At 37.3% G+C, this 22,446-nt stretch overlaps 1 protein-coding gene and 1 long non-coding RNA gene across 7 annotated transcripts in view; both read left to right on the forward strand.

Annotated features, from left to right (window-relative positions):
• Positions 1-7,678, forward strand: part of LOC132129605 (caM kinase-like vesicle-associated protein) — a 36,398-nt gene extending 28,720 nt beyond the window's left edge. For all 3 annotated transcript variants that reach the window (XM_059541245.1, XM_059541243.1, XM_059541244.1), the window contains 7 exons: positions 275-413; positions 1,339-1,459; positions 1,548-1,623; positions 2,326-2,462; positions 2,576-2,654; positions 2,774-2,861; positions 5,962-7,678. In XM_059541245.1, coding sequence (XP_059397228.1) covers positions 275-413; positions 1,339-1,459; positions 1,548-1,623; positions 2,326-2,462; positions 2,576-2,654; positions 2,774-2,861; positions 5,962-7,260 — 1,939 coding nt within the window. In that variant the 3' untranslated portion in view covers positions 7,261-7,678. The remainder of the gene's footprint in view (positions 1-274; positions 414-1,338; positions 1,460-1,547; positions 1,624-2,325; positions 2,463-2,575; positions 2,655-2,773; positions 2,862-5,961) is intronic.
• Positions 7,679-10,608: 2,930 nt separating this feature from the next.
• Positions 10,609-17,257, forward strand: LOC132129229 (uncharacterized). Of its 4 annotated transcripts, none has more exons than XR_009428460.1 (7): positions 10,609-10,951; positions 11,134-11,261; positions 12,166-12,274; positions 12,422-12,511; positions 12,623-12,686; positions 15,666-15,850; positions 15,918-17,257. It is a non-coding gene; the product is annotated as an uncharacterized LOC132129229 (long non-coding RNA). The 4 variants fall into 4 exon arrangements; XR_009428457.1 differs by having other exon boundaries at positions 10,610-10,951; positions 15,605-15,850; XR_009428459.1 differs by lacking the exon at positions 12,623-12,686 and having other exon boundaries at positions 10,611-10,951; positions 15,605-15,850.
• Positions 17,258-22,446: the final 5,189 nt, after the last annotated feature.

Below are 22,446 nucleotides of genomic sequence, written 5' to 3' on the forward strand. Positions count from 1 at the left end.
TGCTCTAAATTAGATGCACATGAAGTCAGATGTAGAATTGCATTCAAAAATGATGATATATGAAATATAAATAAAAATTTATTTTGCTAGTAACTAAAGTTATGAACAACAATGTTGGATTGTAAAATCTTTGAATATCTTCTCAAAATGTTATCATTTTTTAAAAATGCCCCCAAGGTAAACATAATTTTTTGTTGAAATCATAACAGTTTAAGACGATATAGATATCTTATATAATATCTAAAAAAAATAATAATAATAATAATTTTCACAGAGCCACAGGTGGAGATGTGTTTGATTGGATCTTAGACCAGGGGAACTACACAGAGAGAGATGCCGCCAGTGTGATCCGTCAGGTCTTAGAAGCAGTGGCATACCTTCACTCCCTAAACATAGTCCACAGGAATTTAAAGGTGGGTTTGCAATCATAATATGATATTATTCATCAATGAAAAGTACATATGTGCAGATCATATGCATTGTAAAAATTTCAATAATGGAGTGCAAAAACATATGCATTAGGTGGAATGCAACTGGGCTGACATTTGTAATGATACCTTGTATGTTTGCCTCATTTTTGTACTTTAATAAAGAGTCTGAATGTGTGATTGTAAGGCTGTAACTCGGTGTTAACACATGTTATTGCCTATGTGTGTGCTGGGTATTAAATGATAATCAGTTATATTAATCAAACGCCTAGTCCCCTACAGACTCATAATACTGTACATCTGTAATATTGCAGATGCTTCCGGTGGCTGTCATTATTGTTCAAAACAAATATGAAAGTAATAAACAGTATTGCCACCTCCCGTGGTTCTAATTCTTCATACTAAAGCCATTAAGGTTATGATTCTTGTTTGTCATGAGACAACGTGTTTGTAGTGCCCTCTAGTGCACGGCAGAAACACGCTGTGCACAATATTAGCATCACACATTCTGTTACATGTATATGTGCATCTCATTTGTTCAAAGCTCATTCTCGTCAGTAATGCATTATTCTGTATTGCCTCCTGGGTTAATTTTTTTTTTGATATAGCTTTGATGCATCTCTTTTTAAGGCTTGTGCTTGAAATACAACAGACTCAGATCCATATATTATATGTAGCAGGTCAACAGATTTATCTTTTAAAAATAAAACCCATTCCTCACATTGAGCGGGTGAAGTGTGGGTGCTGTATGGTCTCTATTGGCCGGCTGAAAGACGAATATCAACATTATTTGGGACACAGTGACCTCTTCAGTCATACTTTGGCCTAATGCCATGTTTTTCCTCCTACAAAGTATTGATTTTTTTTGTTCCATTTTTTTATCCTGTGCCTTTTTTCCCCATCATTTCAGCTGGAGAACTTGATGTACTATAGAGAAAGCAACCACAACAAGGTTGTGTTGCGAGATTTCTACCTGTCCAGGTTTGAGAATGGCTCAATCACAGAGCCCTGTGGTACACCCGAGTACCTAGGTATTTATTTAACACATGATCTCTTTATTTACCTATACTTGTATGTGAAGCACTTACCTTCACAACTGTTTCTCATATTTCCTGTCAGCTCCTGAAGTGGTGGCTCGTCATCGCTATGGAAGACCAGTTGATTGCTGGGCAGTGGGGGTCATTGTGTACATATTGTAAGTTGGTGTTGGATACACTCTGTTGAGATTCAGTTGGTTTGTCATCAATTCTTTATTTTCTTTATATGTTTGGTTCTTTAAGACGGGTTTGCGATCGCGATTTTTAACTGTAAAAAAACTGTATGCCTATAGTTATATACAGTATCTATGGAACCAAAAAGTTAGAAAAACCTTGATTTAAAATACTTTGGTAAATATACAACATATATTCATACAGGCATACTAATGGATTCAACATAACAAATCATAATTACGGTGGCTGAGAGCTCAACACACTGCAGTTTAAGAAAACATATTCAAATAGAAAAAGCACCAGCAGATTAAAGTAAAAGTGTACTAACAATATTTGCATATCAATTACCATTTGGATAACCACAAGTGTACAAATACCATGGTTTCACTATAGTAACCATGTTTGTTTTTTGCTTTTTTTATATTAAAACCATGGTAAATATTCATAGGGAAAGTTGATAAAATTATCCAGCCGGCTTACATAAGATTTCACATAAAATGCTTGTATATTTGGTCAGCTTATTTAGGCTTATGATATCCAAAAAGTATTTACAGCACATGTATTGTCAAACTGATGAAGATGTTTTCTTAATTTGTTGGAGTTTTTTCTATCCGCATGTGTTTTTTTTTTTCATTTGCAGCCTGCTGATCTCTCTCAGCCACAAATCATATAAATCTCATTTGTAGGTTGTCTGGAAACCCTCCGTTCTATGATGAAACTGAGGAGGAGAACACTGATATGCACAACCGGATAATCTTCTGCCGCATTGTTGCTGGAGAATTCGAATTTGATTCACCATACTGGGATGAAATTTCCCCTGCTGGTACTAATATCAGGATCAAATAAGTTCCTGATCTCATCAAAACTAGTAATTATTAAAATGCCCTTTTTTTGGTGCATTAAACCTTCACTCTCCTTTTCTTTAATGTCATTCAGCAAAAGAGCTTGTCTGTAGACTTATGGAGGTTGACCCGATGCTGAGAATCACTGCACAAGATGCACTTTCACATGGATGGTAAAAGCTATATACAGATAAACAAACTCAAACACACAGGTCAGAGTTTCAGAGAAAACATGTCAATTTAATGTTTTTTTTTTCTTTTCGTTTTTGTCTTTTTTTTTTTTTTTGGCCAGGATCGCTGGAAATGGGGCTTCGGAAAAAAATCTGAAGGAAGGAGTCTGTGCTCAATTTGAGAAAAACTTTGCTAAGGCCAAGTGGAGGGTAAGAGGAATCTACAGACACAAAAGTCAGGTGCAACTTGCCAAGTGCCTCTAATGATTGTATTAACCACTCTTCTAGAAAACGGCACAGTAAATAATACGATAATGGATAGGGATAATAAATGTAAAGATGGTAATGCCAAATGAACCTGTTGTTTAATAAAGATTCTGATGGTTTTATATTAATGTTTGCTTTTTCCTTGCATGTGATACCCAGGAGTTGAAGGTACTGTCGATATTAGCGGGGCAGCCTAGAGGCAGAGATTCTTTTCTCTGTATAACAATCTTTGACTTGGGCATTCATATTTCCTTTGGCATCATACCTAGTACCTTCATGGTTACTGTGTCTCATGGCCCGGCCTGATTCTTCAAGCAGAGATCATTCAGGAAATATGTCATTCAAGTCTGATTGTTGGAAAGACTCTCACTGTACTTAAGCCTCCCTGTATCTGCACACCAGTAACTAACAAATGTATCACTGCCCAGCTGGTCCCATATGCATTCAGTCATATGCCGTCTGGCTTTTACTCACAGTGTCCTCAATATTCCAGTTTAAATTTCAGTTAGTCCTTCATTCACTAAGACAAATCTCCAGATTGAATATTCATTGTAGTGTGACATGTATGTGTATGAAAGGTTGTCCCTGTGTTTGTGTGTGTGCCAGAAAGGACCAGAGTGGTCCTTATGAAGATCGAGAGAGAGAGAGAGAGAGAGGGAGAGAGAGAGAGAGCGAGGCAAAGTGATTTGCCCTCAGATGACTTAAAGGGTTAGTTCACCTGAGAATGAAAATTTGTCCATCTTCTACTCCCTCTTGAAGCATCCTAGGTGTATGTGACTTTCCTCTTTCAGAATAATCCAATCGGAGTTATATTAAATATTGTCCTTGCTCTTCCGAGCCTTCAATGGGGGTAAGCGAGTGTTTGTTGTCAACAGTTCAGAAGATGTGAAATTAGGGGGCGCGCATCTTTAATAAAACGTCCCTCACACAGCTCTGATGGGTGAATGAAGTCCCCCTGTAGGCAATCCATGTGTTTTTGTAAGATAAATATCCAGATTTCAACCGTAATAAACACTTTTTTTCTAGCATCTGCTGCCTGTGGAATGTGGAAGATGTATGCATGATGATGTATGATGTATGTCGTAAATGTAGGAGCAAAGGAAACAAAATCTCCTCTTGGCTTATTTCGAAATCCTCCTATGTTTTTCTTTACAAATCCTCATTTTGTGCTTCTAATTCCTGACCAGCATTTTGTTTTGTTCTCTCTCCACGCTCGTCACTAACCACGCAGCGCTGACAAACTACAACATCCACCTGCACGTCTTCCGGTTCTCAACAGTCGGCAGAAGTGAGAAGAAAAGTGTTTATTATGTTTGGAATAGTGTTGGGCGATATGGTCATTTTTCAAATCGTCATATCTTCAACCCGTGAGATCGATGATACACGATTTTATCATGCATGGGTGGAGCATAACTATTTGGTGTTTTAAACTGTGCAGGTGTGCGAGAGAGAGCCGAATCAACAATACATAGTGATAAACTAACATTAAATATAAAAATACTGTATTTAAAACAGCTAGTTCATATAAAGTCAGACGCAACTGTCATATAGCGCGTCCTGTGACAAATTTGCCTGCATCTGCGCATGGAAGTTATAAGTCTAAATGTTCTGCAAAGTCAGTCAACGGTGAAAATCAATAGTACATTTAATTTAAAGTCCAACAGTTTAACACTAATATTGGACATAAACGAACACGTTAAATATAAAGTATTGAAAACAGGTAAGTTCATATATTTGGAGTAAAGTTGAATTGAACTGATGCATCAGTCATACAGCGCTCCGGAGCGCGTGCCTCATGACGAGCTCGACGCACCGCCACAGAAACAAGAATGAGATGCGTTCTAACATTACTAAGCAATTAAACTCAGTTAGTGAGTGCTCATTTAAAATATTGCACATATACAGGTTGTTCAGATTACTTGTTAAAGTGCAATGAAATACCTTATATCTGCAGACGAAATATGTCTGTTTGTGGATGGAGACTTTGTAATAGCCAAAACTATGTATTTTGCATGCATCACATTATAGTGCAGTGTGCAAGAAAATAATAACAAGGCGGCAGAGCGAACATATCATCCATAGTGGTTCTCACGTAGTCCTTCTATGTCATCACCACACAGTGTGCATTATGAGTTAAGTGATCAGTCTTTAAGAGAAGGAAATAGCAGGGCAGTTTGATAGCCGAATTATAATAGGCCACCTAATAAAAATATATTATATAATAATAATATAATAATAGAATGAGCCCAATATCGTCTTGACTATCGACAGAGACATCTGCTTACGCCGATATCTCTGACTATCGTCGATACACGATACAATCATCTATCAGCACAACCATAGTTTGTAATCTGGATATTTATCTTTAAAAAAACACATGGATTCACTACAGGGGCCTTTTTTCACCCACCGAGCCGTGTGAGGGATGTTTTATTAAAGATGCGTGCACTTTAGTTCACGTTTTCTGAACTGTTGACAACAAACACCCGCTTACCCTCATTGAAAGGCTTGGAAGGGCAAGGACAATATTAATATAACTCAGATTGGATTATTCTGAAAGAAGAAAGTCACATACACCTAGGATGCTTCGAGGGTGAGTAGAAGATGGGCAAATATTCATTCTCAGGTGAACTAACCCTTTAACTTGGCCCTGATTCATTGATTCACATCATGCTTTTGTTGATGACACATACATATCAACATCATTTCATTCAGGTCAGCAGCCAGTAACAAACACAAAAGCTCTTATTTTAATTTAATTCTGGTTCCGGTGAAAGTTTCAGATGTAATGTGTAGTAATTTGAACAAATTTAACCGTTAAAAAACTTATTTTGATATGCCGGCGAAAAAAAAAAAGTGACGAAATTACTAAAACACCCATCACCAATGTGATTGTCTCATGAAAGCGATAGAGATGGAAAACTTCTACCACAGACTGCCATGCTGTTAACAATGCATTTCACCTCCATAGCAAAGAAGACCTCATGTTACTTTATAATTGACTAGGTACTAAGTGTTTGGTATGTTTTCATTTCACTTTCAGAAAGCGATTCGTGTCACCACATTCATGCAGCGTCTCCGAGCTTCTGAAATGGGATCTTCTGATGGGGCAGCACAGGGCAAAGGGGTCAAAGCGGATGGTAAGGGGATACAAACAGACTCAGGCGGCATTTCTACTGTGAGCATGTCCCATGAGGTGTCCGCTGAAAATAAACCTGTGGAGAATCAAGAAGAGGATAAAGCAAGAAACCTAAACGCAGAAGAGAAAGAAACAGAGACCCTTACCAGATCAAACAGCTCTTTAAAAGTACAAGCAGATGAGCCGAACATGAAAGAGTCTACCGAAGGCACTTCTGAAAGGGAGGACAAACCTTTAACAAGAGCGAGCCAGAAAGCAGCACCCAGCCAGCCTAACAAGACATCAGACAACCGAGAGAACGATGTCCCCAAGGAGCCAGAGGCCACAACTGTTGGCAGTGTCGAGAAGAAATCATCTTTCCCCGATACGCCAAATCGACGAAAAATGGCTGCCAATCTCTCGATGGATCATGGCTCATGTTCTGATGTCAAAACCAGTACCAAGGAACCACCTCTTAAATCAGAAGAAAAAAAAGACACAGCCCATGATATGGCTGCAAATAGCTGGTGTCAAACACAGCTCCCAGAAGCAGTTGCAGAGAGGCCAGTGGAAGTAGGGGTGACTTGCGAGGTCAATCCTAAGAGCAGAGAGTTGAAGAAAGGACGAACGGACAAGGGTAGCCAGTCTGTGAAAAACATCCAGTGTACATATGCCAGTTTGGGATCTTCAAGTCTCGGCCATGATAAAACAGTATTTGAGCAGGAGCTGCAAGAGATGGTCCAAGGTGCATCAGGGTTTGCTAGCCCATTCTGTCCAACTTACTCTGTTGGACAGTACGCTGGTTTAGATCCCGGAAGTGGAGCCAGTGCAGACTGGCAAATGGATTGTGTAATTGAACAAATTGAGAAGCAAATGGCTGCCGTGTTAGAGAAGATCGAGGGGGACATGCCTTCTTTGCTGGAGCAGATCAGCGACCATCCCAAGACCCTTCCGAGAGCAAAGAGTGCCAGCTCTTCCCCGTCACCCCGATCTCGCTCATACCATCATTCGACCCCACCGCCCCTTCCCACCACACCTCGCCCAACTATGCCTTCTCTACCACACCTGACCCTCCCGCCTCCCTCGTACCCACCACCTTCCCCACCAAGTCACATCCAAGGTCACAGCCATCCAACTGCCGATGATGGTAACTGTGATGGCCAGAAGTCTACAAAGCGGTCTGGCCAATCACCAAGGGGAAGTGTATCTGGAAAAGGGTTGTAAATATGCTAAGAGGGTGTGAACGCTCAAGAATGAAGGAGGTGCACCATGTAACAAAAAATCTTTGGGCTATGGATTATGGATCCATGAGTACAGCATACCTTTTAGGGCTGAACAATGATCTTTGGGCTCCAACACAAAGAGCCTTTTTACTGATTGTATGTGATGGATAAAAAGCTTTTTTTATGTGTAAAGAAGAAAGTAACTGAGCAAACTGAAAATATGGAACACTATTTTGTTTTATTAAAGAAAACAATTATGGTTATCCTACTATACATGGTTGTAAATGGTTCTGCTCTACACTACAAGATCATAGCAAACACTATTATGTTTCCTAAATAACAATTAAATTAAAAACTAAATTAAATTAATGCATTTAGCAGACGCTTTTATCCAAAGCGACTTACATTGAATTCAGGCTAACCACATGTGTTCCCTGGGATTCATACCCCCAACCTTGCACTTGCTAATGCAATGCTCTACCACTTGAGCTACAGAAACACAATTCCATACAATAATTATAATGTAGAGTCTGAGGAGGGGGTCACCTTTAAATAAACTTGTTCCCTTAAAACAAGTTGGCATCCTGCTCTGTTATGGAGAACCACTGCACATTTGCTCTTCACCACGAGTTTGGAGAGTGTTATTTTTTTTGTCACTTCATCTTGGATTTTTGCTCTGAGATAGTGAAGTTGAAGCAGTGCATCTGTGTACTCTCATCAATCATTTACCTTCTTCAAAACTTTCAGTAAGACTATTTCATTTATCTCTCTTATTGTATGTTCTCGCATTGTACAGCAGTTTCTATAAGTCTCTGCCAAACCTGTCATTCTTTCATTAATTGAGAATAATAATGCTCAGAGGGTGATAATAGATCACAACTTTGAGACTACAGTACTTTACAACTATATTCTCTTTCCTGGCCTTTTTTATTCTCTGTTGTATGTGTACATCTACGTGTCTGTTTGATTCTCATTCTCTTACTCTATTTTCTCAATTTATGATGTAAACTAATATATCTTTACATTGTATAGTACTTTTGCTAATATATCCTAAAGTAAGCTCTAATGTCTATATGTAAAGTCCTTGCAAATGTCTGTGAATTGTAACTGTGGCTTTCACCCCAACCCCCAAATAATATTATATAGATTTTGGTGATGTGAATATTCTTCCAAGTTTATTTTATTTTTTGCACTCTCTACATGACCATTTCAATAAAATTCAGATCAAACCATCTTGTTTAATAGCCTTTTCTTTTGGCATGATCGGTATAAAATGACCAACAAGTCCTCCAACTCATACGACCGTATAGGTCGTTTGTCACTATCCTCAAATACGACCCACACGAGGCTTCTCTAAATTAGCGCCCCTATTGGCAACAGGAGGTATGATACATGAACTTTCACCGTAATGCATTGTGGGTTTATTTTAATATGTTTGCTATTTGGGTTTTGAATTGTTTGTTTTAAACTCTCCCAGATGTTCGAAATGTTTTGCTAAAAAGATATGGATTTTAGATGACTTCGAGACATGTACAGGTAAGGTTTTCTCCCGTCTCATAAAGTAGTCGATCGTTTATGAATAATATGAGTTTTTATTTTCAAATCGATACTGGACTCTGTTTGTCCTATTCAACCAGTTTGACGTTCAAATCATTTAATCGAACTCTGCAGCTTTATAAAGTTAGTTTTCATTGTGGTATTCGTTTGAAATTCGCCTGTGGTGGAAAGAGGTCATGTAAAAGTGGGGTGGTGCTAGCGCAGTGGATAAGACACATGTCTTTGGTGTGAGAGACCCGGGTTCGAATCCACTGTGAGACACCAATGTGTCCCTGAGCAAGACACTTAACCCCTAGTTGCTCCAGAGGTGTGCGACCTCTGACATATGTGGCAATTGTAAGTCGCTTTGGATAAAAGCGTCAGCTAAGTGAATAAATGTAAAAGTCGCGTTTTTACCATAGTAACATGTCGCTGAACCATGTCACCTGTAATAAAACCCATAGAAAGTAAAAGAAATGGACACAGCGAACTCAGTTGAGACAAGTGAAGCCCATTTTTAGCGATTTTTAGCACTTCCGTTTCTGATGCGCAGACTCAAACTAAACTTGATGACGTCAGCAACCTGTCTGACAGATGTAAATCTTCTAGTAGCTGTGCGTGCAAACTGCCATCGTTAATCTTGCAGAGACGGCGAGCTTGAGCGCGGAGTTCTTTGGCGTGAGTGAGCAGGAGTAAGTATTCTGATTAATTATTTTGTATAGTATTTTAAAATGTAATGCCAGGGCTTGTATCTATGGGCTTCTCTCTTGACATCTCCCCGATTGCCTGCGAGCTTCTCCTCCTGTCTGTACGGTAATTGCTCTACTGTGCGACAGAGAGTCAAGTGGTTATGACGCAATCGTTAGCCTATTTTTACAAAAACAGTTTCTACGGGGCCATAATGTAACATAGAAGGTAATGGAGTCCTTTATACATTGTCGTGTATCTTTAGAAATAAATAATGGACAAATGGAGTCTTTATACACCTCGGATGTAAAGTTATTCGCTGTCAAAGTGACGCCAAAATGAATGGGAGTCAATGGGATGCTAATGCAAGTGAAGTTCTGCTACAAGATGGCGGCACGCGGCCGACTTCAACTTCCGGTCGACTTCCTTCCCACCTGATAAAACCTCACTACCCACAACATCATGTATCTCCTGTCATAACTGTAGTTTTACTTTGGTATTTGTAGTATAAACACGTTACCATGCTTTTTACCACGGTAACTGTGCTTATTGTGTACTCTTTAGTTAAAGGAGCTATGTGGAGGTTTTTACTTAAAAAAAATCTTTAAGATAGAGTTTTCATTTGTACATGTATGAGCCAACCATGATGTAAAAAAAAGAATGACACCTTGACTGTCCACCACGGTTGCCTCTATCAGCCTGTAGGCTCAATTGTGTGTGGAGGAGTCGGGCCCGAATTGGCGCGAAAATTCACAAAATGTGACGTCATGCGCGTTCTCGTCTACTTTGGGCTTACAACCGTACGGCCAGCCATTATAGTAAGCAGCGGCGATAGTGTTTTCAAATGGACTCTGCGGATGGAAAGAAGCGACCAGCCTTCCAATTCAGACACCCACGGACACTCCTCGTAAGTAAAAAAAAAAAAAAAAAGAGCGTGCGCACTGAGAACGAGCATGAGACTGGCTGCAGTTCCTCTAACGGCCACTGGTGTCAGTAACGGTTAGAAATTTCAGAACGCAATGCTCCTTTAAGTAACACTGTAAACACATAATTTGCCATGCCTTTAATACCTTGTTGTAATGTAATTGTAATTCAGTGTTTTTTTTTCCTTTTCATTTTTGCAGTTTCTTCATATCACATACATCTCCAGCTCCTACAACAACATTCAGTGTCCAGCAGCTCTTTATGAATCTCTGTCTCTCTCTCTCTCTCTCTCTGTCTCTCTCTTTCTCTCTGCCTCTCTCTCTCTCTCATTTTCCTTTCCTATTTTTCTGAACTGTAGTTCATAATTAAGTCACACATATTTTTCTTTCTTTCTTTCTCTTGTTCATCATGGCATATTTTCACAGCTCAGAATCAGATTTGGATCAGTTCTTGTATTAACAGGGAACTTGAACTCGAAGCTCAATGCTGAACTTGAAGAAGTTTCCAGTAAAGCTGAAGTCCTTCAAAGGTTCGACACATCACAGGTAATGTTGAAGATATTTAGCTGTAGACTGATTTACTTTAATTAATTTATCCTTACTTTATTTTAATAACCTTCCTTATTGTCCTTCCTTTCAAATATTTTGTTCACAGATCATTTCTAACACACTGTCTCAACATGTATGTATTAAAACAACAACAACTTTTTACTTTTTCTTTATTTCAGCTGAAAAGGAAGACCATGGGCCTGTCAAACTCTTGTCAAACCCGTCTTGTTTGTGGAGAGGGATGAATTTGACCATCTTGTGTGTTTAAGGAGAAGACCAAAAGCTACTAAGGCAAATATTTCCAGAGGTATGTCTGTGTTGATCTGAGCACCTCGACAGAACTTTACTGCAGTTACATTTTGCACCGAATTTATTTTTTTATTTTTTTCAAAGTATTAATAATTCAAACAATTTCAGCAAATTCATATGATATTGTACAAGCGTACTGTCCAGCTTTTCCTCCTGCTGTCATTGACCATCGCCTCAGCTCTCATGCAGACTGTGCCCATTGTAAGTAGTCAGAGCGTTATATCCTAAAGTTTATATTGAGTCCACTGTATTCTTTATTTGCACCGTCTTAACCCGTTCTAACAGTACATGATATCTGCCCACACCTCACAGTCTGCCTTTATTTCCATGTTGATTTTAATTGAACACATCTGTCTAAAAACAAGTCAGGAAATGCTGTTTAACTTGTCATGTGACACATCAGATCTTCAGTTAATTTGGCCAAATTAGATCATTTAAGGCTGTTCACACCAAGAATAGTAACTACAATAACTATTTTAGCATCCACACCAACCTCAACCAATGATAAAGTTATTTTTATTATTATACACGCTGCAGCGATGTTGTTGTCTGCCACTTTAAATGATCAAGCTTTTTAAATGTGCATTTTGATTGGCTGTTTAATGTTCATCAGCTGGAAAATATATTCCTCTGATGTTGTTCCTCTGTGTCATTAAATGTTAAATAGTTGCAGTATGGACTCATCCTTGGTATGAAGAGGTCTTTAAACTGCTTACAACAATCCTGCTGCATGTTATCGTGTAGAAAATAATTGAGAATAATATAGCTTGAAGATACAGCTTTCTTCCCTGTCATTTTGTTAAACTCAAACGCAAGGTTCTGCCTTTCTCTGCTTGTTTCTCTTCATTTTAGTCCTTTACTCTCTCCACTCACTCACACATTCTCTCTTGCTCTGTTGTAAGGTACAAACAGAGCAGATGGTTGCATGATGGCCTCTTTCAGTTTTGTCAACTGAACGTCTACTAGTGAGGCTCAGCAAGTTCTTGTCATGATCAGCCCACTCCAAGAAAGGTTTGTAGAAAATTGTAATCAATATTCATTTAATCCTCTAACCTGAATTTTTTTGTGAATTAACTTAATTATATCTGTCTTAATTCATATGTTTAACCAGCAATAGTAATTAAACATGGGGTTAATAGACATATTTTTGTTTTACAGCTGAAGAGCAAAAACACAAAGAACATCAGTCCTGTTGGGGATGAGGAATGAACATGGCTCTATTGTGCCCAAACAGAAAAGAGTGAAAAGGTGATCCCCATTGATGTGTCAGTATTCAAGTAATGCATTAGTACAGCATTTGATGTTGATCTCTATTCAAGTCAGCAATTATCATTTTTCACATATACATCTTTTTATAAGTCCTAGAATGAACAATTTATCAGGGCATCATTTCTAGAATTTGGGCAGAAAATTACTGAATATGGTGAGTACTGACACCTGCACCTGTATTCCCCAAAACTATTTTTCTTATGGACTTATAGTTTTTGATTTTTTTTTTTTTTTTTGAAGGAGGATGAAGTCAGTTGATGGAGAAATGAAGAACAAGATGTGTTGTATATGAAGACTTCAGATGCAAAAGCCTTTAAGTTCTGTATGAAATGTTCTTCTAAGAAGAATTTTAGAAGAAAATTTCAGGTGGAACTTAGAGACCTTTGCATCTGAAGTCTTCATATGTACTATGAGCAGAGGTGGAAAGAGTACAAAAATATTCTACTCAAGTAAAAGTACCATTACATTAATGAAATTTTACTTAAGTACAAGTAAAAGTACCAGTCTAAAAAATCAACTCAAGTAAAAGTAAAAAGTAGCTCATTTAATATTTACTCAGAGTAAAAATTACTTAGTTACATTTTAACAGTGGGAGGGAGTCAAAAATGGGACAGGCCAAGGGTGTCAAACTCCTGGAGATTCCTGGAGGGCCACAGTCCTGCACAGTTTAGATATAACCCTAATTAAACACACCTGATCCAGCTAATCTAATCATTTAGGTTTATTTGAAAACTACATGATATGTGTGCTGGAGCAGGGTTAGAACTAAACTCTGCAGGGCTACGACCCTCCAGGAACTGAGTTTGACACCACTGGGATAGGTCTATTAATCTCAAACTAGTTGTTTTTAATTAAAGGAATCAGTTATTTAGAATAATAAAACATTTGGGCTGTTACCAGGCAAATCAGTATCAACAAACTCATCTTTTCAATACAGAGGAAATGCAAAAGCTTCATCGGACGTGGCATTTAGATGTATTTACACACTGTTTAGTGCAGGACAAGAATGCATTTAACCTGCAGTTACAAATGCATGAATAATGTTTTGATATGCCAGACATAAAATGTTGAATGCTCATTTGAAATTATAAAAACTTAATTATAAACAATCAAAATAATCAAATAATCAAATCAAAAGATACTTTAAATGTGAAATTAAAATGGCCAGTATGTGTCAGCAAGTCACTGTTAATAAGTGAGTCATTGCGATTGAACCAAATCATTTAAACGGTTGATTCATTCAGAAACGAAACACTGTCATGTTGCTCAGAGATGCAAAATTTTGCTTTGGTGGCTGTGTTTGGAATAAATTTTTGTTGTAGAAATAGAGCAAAAACCGGCAATATGGTGTCTAAAACGCAAGTCTCTTAGTTTACTGTCCTGTTGTAAAAAAAAAAAAAAAAAAAAAAAAAAAAAAAAAAATATATATATATATATATATATATATATATATATATATATATATATATATATATATATATATATATATATATATATATATATATATATATATATAAATATATATTTAATACATATAAATATAAATATATAAATATATATATATATATATATATATATCAGTGGCTGCTGGTCTTTCAAAGAGGGGAAGCTCATTTTCGGCCTACATTATAACCCTCTGATGGTCTTCATTTGTAGTGACACTCGGGGTCTTTTTGACCCCAGACAATAACATTTCATTTTGTAATAGTAAAATATGTAAATTTTTTACAAATATAATTTTACTCTGTTCATTTATGTTTTTACTAAACTTTGTACAGTTTTTGGAGGATTTAAATCTTTTACATTTCTATAAATAAATAAATATTTATTTAAATAGGCTTTTTTTTTTTTACAAAAAAAGAAAAAAGCATTTCAGGTAAAATTCACTTCATAAAAGACCCAGATTTCTAACTTTCATACATGGGGATACCATGGATAATTTTATAAGGTTTAATGTAAGATTTTTGCCCATTTTTGGGGAAATTCAGTTTAAAAATTGTAATAAATCACTTTAACCACTAGATGGCTATAGTGTGTGTGTGTGTGTGTGTGTGTGTGTGTGTGTGTGTGCGTGCGCACATTTTCAATCTGTCTTAGTTACCAATTCAATTTTGTGGTGGTTCTGCATTTTACAAATATCAAGAAATATTGCCGCAGTTTGTCTTTCGAATACACTTGAGAAATCCGCGATCATGGGACTGAGCGTGAAACAGCTTCACCGACTTCTTATGGTGCAGACCGCTGTCAGTCAAAAGGAGATCGACAGATCCTCCAATCATCACGCGGAAGCCCAGTCTTCATTCACCTCCAGAGACGCTGAGCGTCCGTGGGCGGGACATAATCGCAGCATTTATCCAATGACCGTCTAGCTTCGGAGCACTGAAAAAAACTGTTCAAAGCAGCCCCATTGAAGTCGCTCGGCTTCTTCAGGGAAATGCACTGTGACGCTACGGGAATGTATGAGAAGAAAATCGAGTCAGCCGACATGTAGCTGATTAACACAATACATAATACACAATAGTACATATTTGACCGTTGTTTTTTTTTTTTTTTTTTACATTACGTGGGGTTGATGTCTTGTCGAGATTTTATAAACTGCTAGTTTGGTCTCCCTAGGCAAGCACAGCATACACAGCATAATAGAGTACAAATATGGGCAGGGGTTCACTTCATTTCCTTCAAGTTCAACTTCAGAATATGACGGGGTTTCGTTTTCAGCGGTGTCTGCACCACTAACGCCTGTTTTGTCCGTCTGCATCTTTCTTGTGATTTTAGCGCCAGTTTGCCCTCCTGCCCATTATTTACTGATATAGCTTCCAGGGAGCGATTTTTTTTTTACTCAGTAATTAATGTGTTTTAAAATGTAGCGAAGTACAATACTTCAAACTAAATATACTTAAATAAAAGTAAAATTACAGATTAAAAAAAATACTTAAAAAAGTAGAAGTACACAAAAAAGCTACTCAATTACAGTAACGCGAGTAAATGTAATTCGTTACTTTCCACCTCTGACTATGAGTTTACAATACATTACTGATTTATGACTGCTTGTATTATGTTCTACTTGTACAGGAAGACTGCAGTAGAAGGAAAGCTGGTACTGAAAACATTTGTCTTCACTCACATGGTCCAGACTAAAGAGAAGCTGGTCTGAGGCCAGAGATGGAGGAGTCAATGGTCACCAAATGCAGCGCTGCAGCCTGAAACTGTGAAGACTGGATTCCCAAACAGCTCTGTGACAGCACAGATGTTACGGCCATAAAGGAAACTTCACAACTTGGAGCCCATACCTCCAACAACCTTCAACAGGAATCAATGGTATGTCCATTACAACAATTCTAAATAATAATAATATATAATTGACACAATGATTTTGTCTCTCCAGGACATCTACGCAAGGTTTTTCTTTTGTTGAGGACCGTCAAGAGACTCCAGCCACACGAGCCATGGATTGCTCTCACCGTTACCATCAGACAGACGTTATCACAGAACCAGCACCAGCAGACTGCAAGACAAGTTCCTTCCGCAGGCAATCAGACTAAACTGAACTCGTACAGTAACACCACACACACCAGCAGCCTCATTCTGCAGCCTGACATTCTGTTTGCACTAATTCATACTGTACTGCACTGCAGAAGTATATCTACAGTATACAGTGATTGTTGTTTGTTTTCATTTTGTTCTCTCTGTATAGTATAGTATTGCACTATATTTTCTACCTGTATTGAGCTCTTATGTATACGGTTTATATGTTTAATACTGTATATGTGTTGCAAATATATTCAGTACTTGTCATGCTGCAGTTTGCACAAAAGCATTTCACCACCTGTATACTTGCATTCATTGGTATTGTGATAATAAAGTGATTTGACTTGAATTGGTCACATGACTTGTTCATCAGTTGTACTGTTGTGCTGGATAACAGTTGCACATTGTTTATGACATTGAAGAAGATTATGATAGAGACATGGATTTGAAGAAAACCAGGAGAGCTCTGATGATGAGGAGGAAACTGGATGTGATTCTTTGGTGCTCAAGACATTTCACCATGCCTTCATCTGGGTTTCTTCATCTGATTAAAATAATATGGTTTTAATGTAACCCATTTTTATTTCACTTGAATATCATTTGTCTTAATATGCTACTTTATCTGTATTTATGCTGCATCCTAGTAAAATATTGCATATGGTGTTGGATAATAAAGTATGGTGAATATTCTGTACTAGAGATGGTTTTTGGTAGATACACCATTTAATTTTGTAAACAACACATATAATCACCATGGTTGTTTTGATTAAGACATGAACATTTTGTCATATTAATGAAATTCAGTTAGATGAAGATTGGCAGAAAGCTGCATTAGAAGAGACTGCATGGACTTCATGCACAACTGAAGGAGATGAATCAAGGAAAGATCAACATGAATCCTGTTCTGTATTATAATGAAGATGATCATGCACATTACTGATGTCTAGCACCTGAGCAGGACAAAGATGAGACATTCTTTACAGAGATTTATGAATTAGGTCTTTTATATTATGATTCTTTAAATTGCATGAATTGTATGGAACCATAAACTGCACACTGTCACACATTGTCTTACTGAATGACACATTGGCCTTGTGTGATGAAGTGTCAGAATATGTATTTGTTGTCTTTGTTTACTATTAGCACTGTATTATTGCTCTTGATCTTATGAAATAAATTGAGCTCTTTCCAAATGGGCACTCTCCGGGTTCTTGTGGTGAATTTATTGTCACCCACTAAATATAAAACTAAAATGACGAATTTGCATTGTGGGGTGAACCTAATTCAGCAATAGATTTGTTGATTACAGTTATTTATTTTCAAACAAGGGCCTAATATTTCCCATTGTACACATTCTTTACCCTAATATCAATTAATGTACAGTACATTTTGCACCGAATTTTATGTTTGTTTGTTTTTTTACTTTTTTACACACCTCACGACCCCATCAGTACAAGCCCTGTGCTACGTCAAAGTACTAATAATTCAAACAATTTCAGCAAATTCATATGATATTGTACAAGCGTACTCTCCAGCTTTTCCTCCTGCTGTCATTGACCATCGCCTCAGCTCTCATGCAGACTGTGCCCATTGTAAGTAGTCAGAGCGTTATATCCTAAAGTTTATATTGAGTCCACTGTATTCTTTATTAGCACCGTCTTAACCCGTTCTAACAGTACATGATATCTGTCCACACCTCACAGTCTGTCTTTATTTCCATGTTGATTTTAATTGAACACATCTGTCTAAAAGCAAGTCTGGAAATGGTGTTTAACTTGTCATGTGACACATCAGGGGTCGGTTGTGTAAACATAGCTATTATGTTAAGACTGTGACCAACTAGCAGTTAACCAAGAGATAATCAGTCTCATATTTCTTAGTAAAATTGGACCAATCTATGTTTTTGTAACTGACTTTAAACAGTTATGACAAGTCTAGAAGAAATCAAATTAGATGGCTAACTTTTTTTAAGATTAGTCTAAGCAGTTTATGCAACCGGCCCCAGGTCTTTAATTAATTTGACCAAATTAGATCAATTAAAGGTGTTTACAACAAGAACAATAACTATAATGACTATTTTAGCATCGCTACCAACAAATGATAAAGTTCTGTTTATTATTATACACGCTGCAGTTATGTTGTCTCTAACCACTAGCCCGCTGCTAGGGGGAAGTCGTGGCCTAGTGGTTAGAAAGTTTGACTCTTAACCATAAGGTTGTGGGTTTGAGTCTCGGGCAGGCAATACCAAGACTTATTTGCCCCAGAAGCAAGGCTTCCAGGGCTGCCCCCAACTGCTCCCTGGGCACTGCAACATAAATGATGCCCACTGCTCCGTGTGTGTGTGTGTGTTCACTGCTGTGTGTGTGCACTTTGGATACTTGGCTGTATGTCACGTCCCTTTCATTTGTTGTCAATGTTTTGAATTTATCACATGATGAATAATACATTTTTTCCTGTCTTGCAGGAATTCTCACAGATTACTGAGTCCTTCTCCATCAGCTCTCCACAATAGCAGCCCTTCCAAAAGCATCCACATCAATCTCTCTTGTGTGGCACATCTGCTCTCAGTCGTTAGCATGTCTACTTGTATTATTTCTCCTCTAGTCAACACTCCCATCTCTACTGTGAACACTCCTGTCACTATCACCATCCCACCTACTGTATTATATATGCCATATATGTGTGTGTGTGTGTGTGTGTGTGTGTGTGTGTGTGTGTGTGTGTGTGTGTGTGTGTGTGTGTGTGTGTGTGTGTGTGACCTTTAAGGTCATTTAATGATAGAAATGCATTTTCCAGCTGAAAATGATTTATAAAATATAATTGTTATTAACCGTTTTAGTTTGTCTTGCATTTATTCACAACAGAAGCGATCAGTGATTACAGGAGATTAAGAGGTAATCATGTGAAATATTAGTCTTAACAATATTTTTCTAATTATTTAATCACTTTTAAATGGAAGAAAAGAATATGATTTCAGCTGGTGCCTTGCAACTCCTGGTTTGTAAAAATATTATTTGGCATCTTATAACATTCTCTGCAAACAAATTGACAATTTTATTTATTTATTCATTTCTTTTATTTTATATATTTTTTTTATATTAGCCAATTTAGTTTTAAAGGGGTTTTCTATTACATAATTCTGTCTGTACCTATTAGTTACTTTATCAATCAGTAATTATTAAAAGTTTTTATATTTCACAATAATATATTATTTTTTATAATAACTGCTTTTTTGTTTTTATTTCTTCATAGTGACAAACTAGAGAGAAAGAATGGTGTTATTGGCATTATGTTTGTCTGAAAAGTTTGACATATCAAAATACACTGATATGGAAATTACTACAAATTTTTATGCCTGTGTTTTTTAAATTGTATTTATATTTATTTTTTATTATTATTTTCCTTTTTTTCCGGTAGTTCAACTGGTAGAGCTAAAAATGGCAAGATTGTAAATACATCTCCAATAAACACACAAGTGATTAAATGTATACATTTAATACACTATAAATTATTTTTTTATACAGTATATGCAAAAATGTTGAACTTAAATATTGTACTGTACTTTTGACATTTCTGATCCTTCAGACCAAAGCCCATCATCTTTCATACTATCATCTGTGTACTGAGATAACCCATCCATATCATCCACCGAGCATTGCTCAGCTATTTGTAAACCAGTCTGAGATACAAACTCATTTTCTTTTGCTTCCTCACCATCATCATTTTCATTTATAACATGCGCAAGAACTGCATCCAGTCTGCTCACTACTCTCCACATCCACACCAGCATCGCTTTCACTCACCTCAATGTGCCCGTAGACCTCCCCTAACGGCCTTTTGTTTGGTTTCTTAGGTACTTGTTTATCCTGTGCTGCTGCCGTATTATCCTCGGTATCACTGGTATCATTGTGTTGAGCTGATCCATTTTCAGTAGCATTAACAGGCAGCTGCTGCTCAACATCCGCTTTTTTATTAGGACAGGAGAAGTGTTTGTGGCCTATATTTCCACAATCAAAGCACTTTAGATTGGCAATACTTGCATACAGCATATATGATCCATCTCCATGACTTACACGGAACGAGATCTCTAATGTGCGCTCAGATGAAGTCAGAAACATTAACACTTGTCTCCTAAACGACAAAACGTGTTTGAGATCAGTGTTTTTACATCCCAATGGTATGTTTCTGACAGGACTTGCGATTTTACCGTATCGGGTTAATTCTTTGTCAATCGTCTCATTCGAGACAAAAGGCGGTACATTGGAAATAGTGACTTTAGTTGCCGGAGCCGTTAAAGGAGTAACGGGCACAAACATTTCCTTAATCCATAATCCATTCTCAGTCACCTGGTTAACTAACTGCTCTGTTTTTAAAAACACGATGACTGCTTTGTTCATTCGCAATGCTGAGAGAATATTGTCGAAGCCTATAATTTCTCCCACCACCACGAGAACATCCTCCACGCTCACGGCAAGTTCAGGTACACACCTGCATCCATTACGCAACGATAGGTGTGAGACTCCCTATCTGACTTCAGAGGCCATACCGACACGCAACAAAAGCTGCGAGCGGCTTTAAATACTCAATAATCTTAAAACAATTATTATTAAGACCAAAGAGGAGGAAAAAAATAAGGAAAACACTTTCAAAATGCTTAATTTACACGAGAGAGAGAGAGAGAGAGAGAGAGAGAGAGAGAGAGAGAGAGAGACAGAGAGAGAGAGAGATTTGACTTTTAACCCCCCCGTTATTACAAAATATTCAAGGTTTAACTAAACCTTACATAGAATAAAAAGTAATTTAAAACACAAACATACAATAATAAATAGCACAGAAAACGAGGCAAGACAACAGCACAATTAAATATAAATTTGCAAAGCAGAGAGAGAGAGAGACAGCGAGAGAGAGAGAGAGAGAGAGAGAGAGAGAGAGAGAGAGAGAGAGAGAGAGAGAGAGAGAGAGAGAGAGAGATTCACAAAGAGCTGCTGGACACTGAATGTTGTTGTAGGAGCTGGAGATGTATGTGATATGAAGAAACTGCAAAACTGAAAAGAAAAAATTATTAACAATTACATTACAAAAAGGTATTAAAGGCATGGCATTGTGGTTAATGTGTTTTAACTACAAATACCACAGTAAAACAGTTATCATGGTAAAAAAAATATGGTAAGTGTTGTGGTCACTGGTCATTTAACATTCGTTGCGATAGCCACACATTCGTTCACTGGCATTCACAACATATTTGTAAAGAAAACGTCAAACTGCACTTACTTTGACATTAATTGCAGACAATCAGAACAGTACCTTAAAAAATAAACCATAAAATAAAATTGTTTACACACCTGGACAACAACGCTTGGTAAGATGTTGGGTCACGCCTCCTTTTTGTGGCTGGTAACGATGGTAACGACAGTCAACGGTCATTTGATGACGAAACACCCGACAAACGAGACTGTCGTAACACGGCCGCTAGAGGGCGCTTGATTTTAAAACGTAATAATAGGTCGTAATACGCTGCTTGCACAAACGACCTATGTGGTCGTCTTTAAGAAGAGGACAGTCTCAAAATGACATTTGTTACATAACTAACCTTATAGTAAATATTACAACTCAGAATGACCTTGCATCAAGTATGCCAAAGTTGCTTAAAATACATTGTGAAAAGGCTAACACAGACACTTGCCATCTATCAAGTTTGCTATCTTAGGTTACGGATGTTTCCAGTTCAGCATGGATATATAGACATATAACAAATTAGAAGTGTTATGTTTTCACTTTTCACATTTTTTTTTCTTTTCAATCAGACTACTAGTTCACTCTCTTCTTAGCACTTTGTCATTTTCCTATCAATTACAGATATGTAACTATACTGAGCTGCTGCTCATCTTTTCTTCAAGTGAACACAACATTCATCATGCCTCTCTGATGCATTATTAATGTCTGCAACCGATGCATTTAACTACTTTTTAATACATTTTACTTAAGGAAACCCTTAGTGCTCCTATCCCATTCCTTAAATAATTGTTTAACAGATTTCCCAATTATTATATCATTTAACTTAGTGTTTAGATAGGCTTCAATGGCGAGCGTGATTTCACCAAGTACATCCTTGTTGATCCTGGAACAACATTCCAATCAAGCAATCAAAACTGAGATATAATTTTTCCATTCAAAATATCTGTTTTAGGCTTAAAATCAGGGTTAGGTGCTTCTGCACCCTTGTTAATCAGCTATCATTTCCAACTAATTTTAGGAATAAATTATGGGTAGCGTTTGGTTTAGGGGTAGGGATTGGGACTGGGTTAAATCTATATTTTCGGACAATAATGTTGATCCATGATCATCAGAAGATGTTGATCCAGGAACATGTCTCACTTGGCAAAATC

Source organism: Carassius carassius, chromosome 46, assembly GCF_963082965.1.
Source record: "Carassius carassius chromosome 46, fCarCar2.1, whole genome shotgun sequence".
NCBI lineage: Eukaryota > Metazoa > Chordata > Actinopteri > Cypriniformes > Cyprinidae > Carassius > Carassius carassius.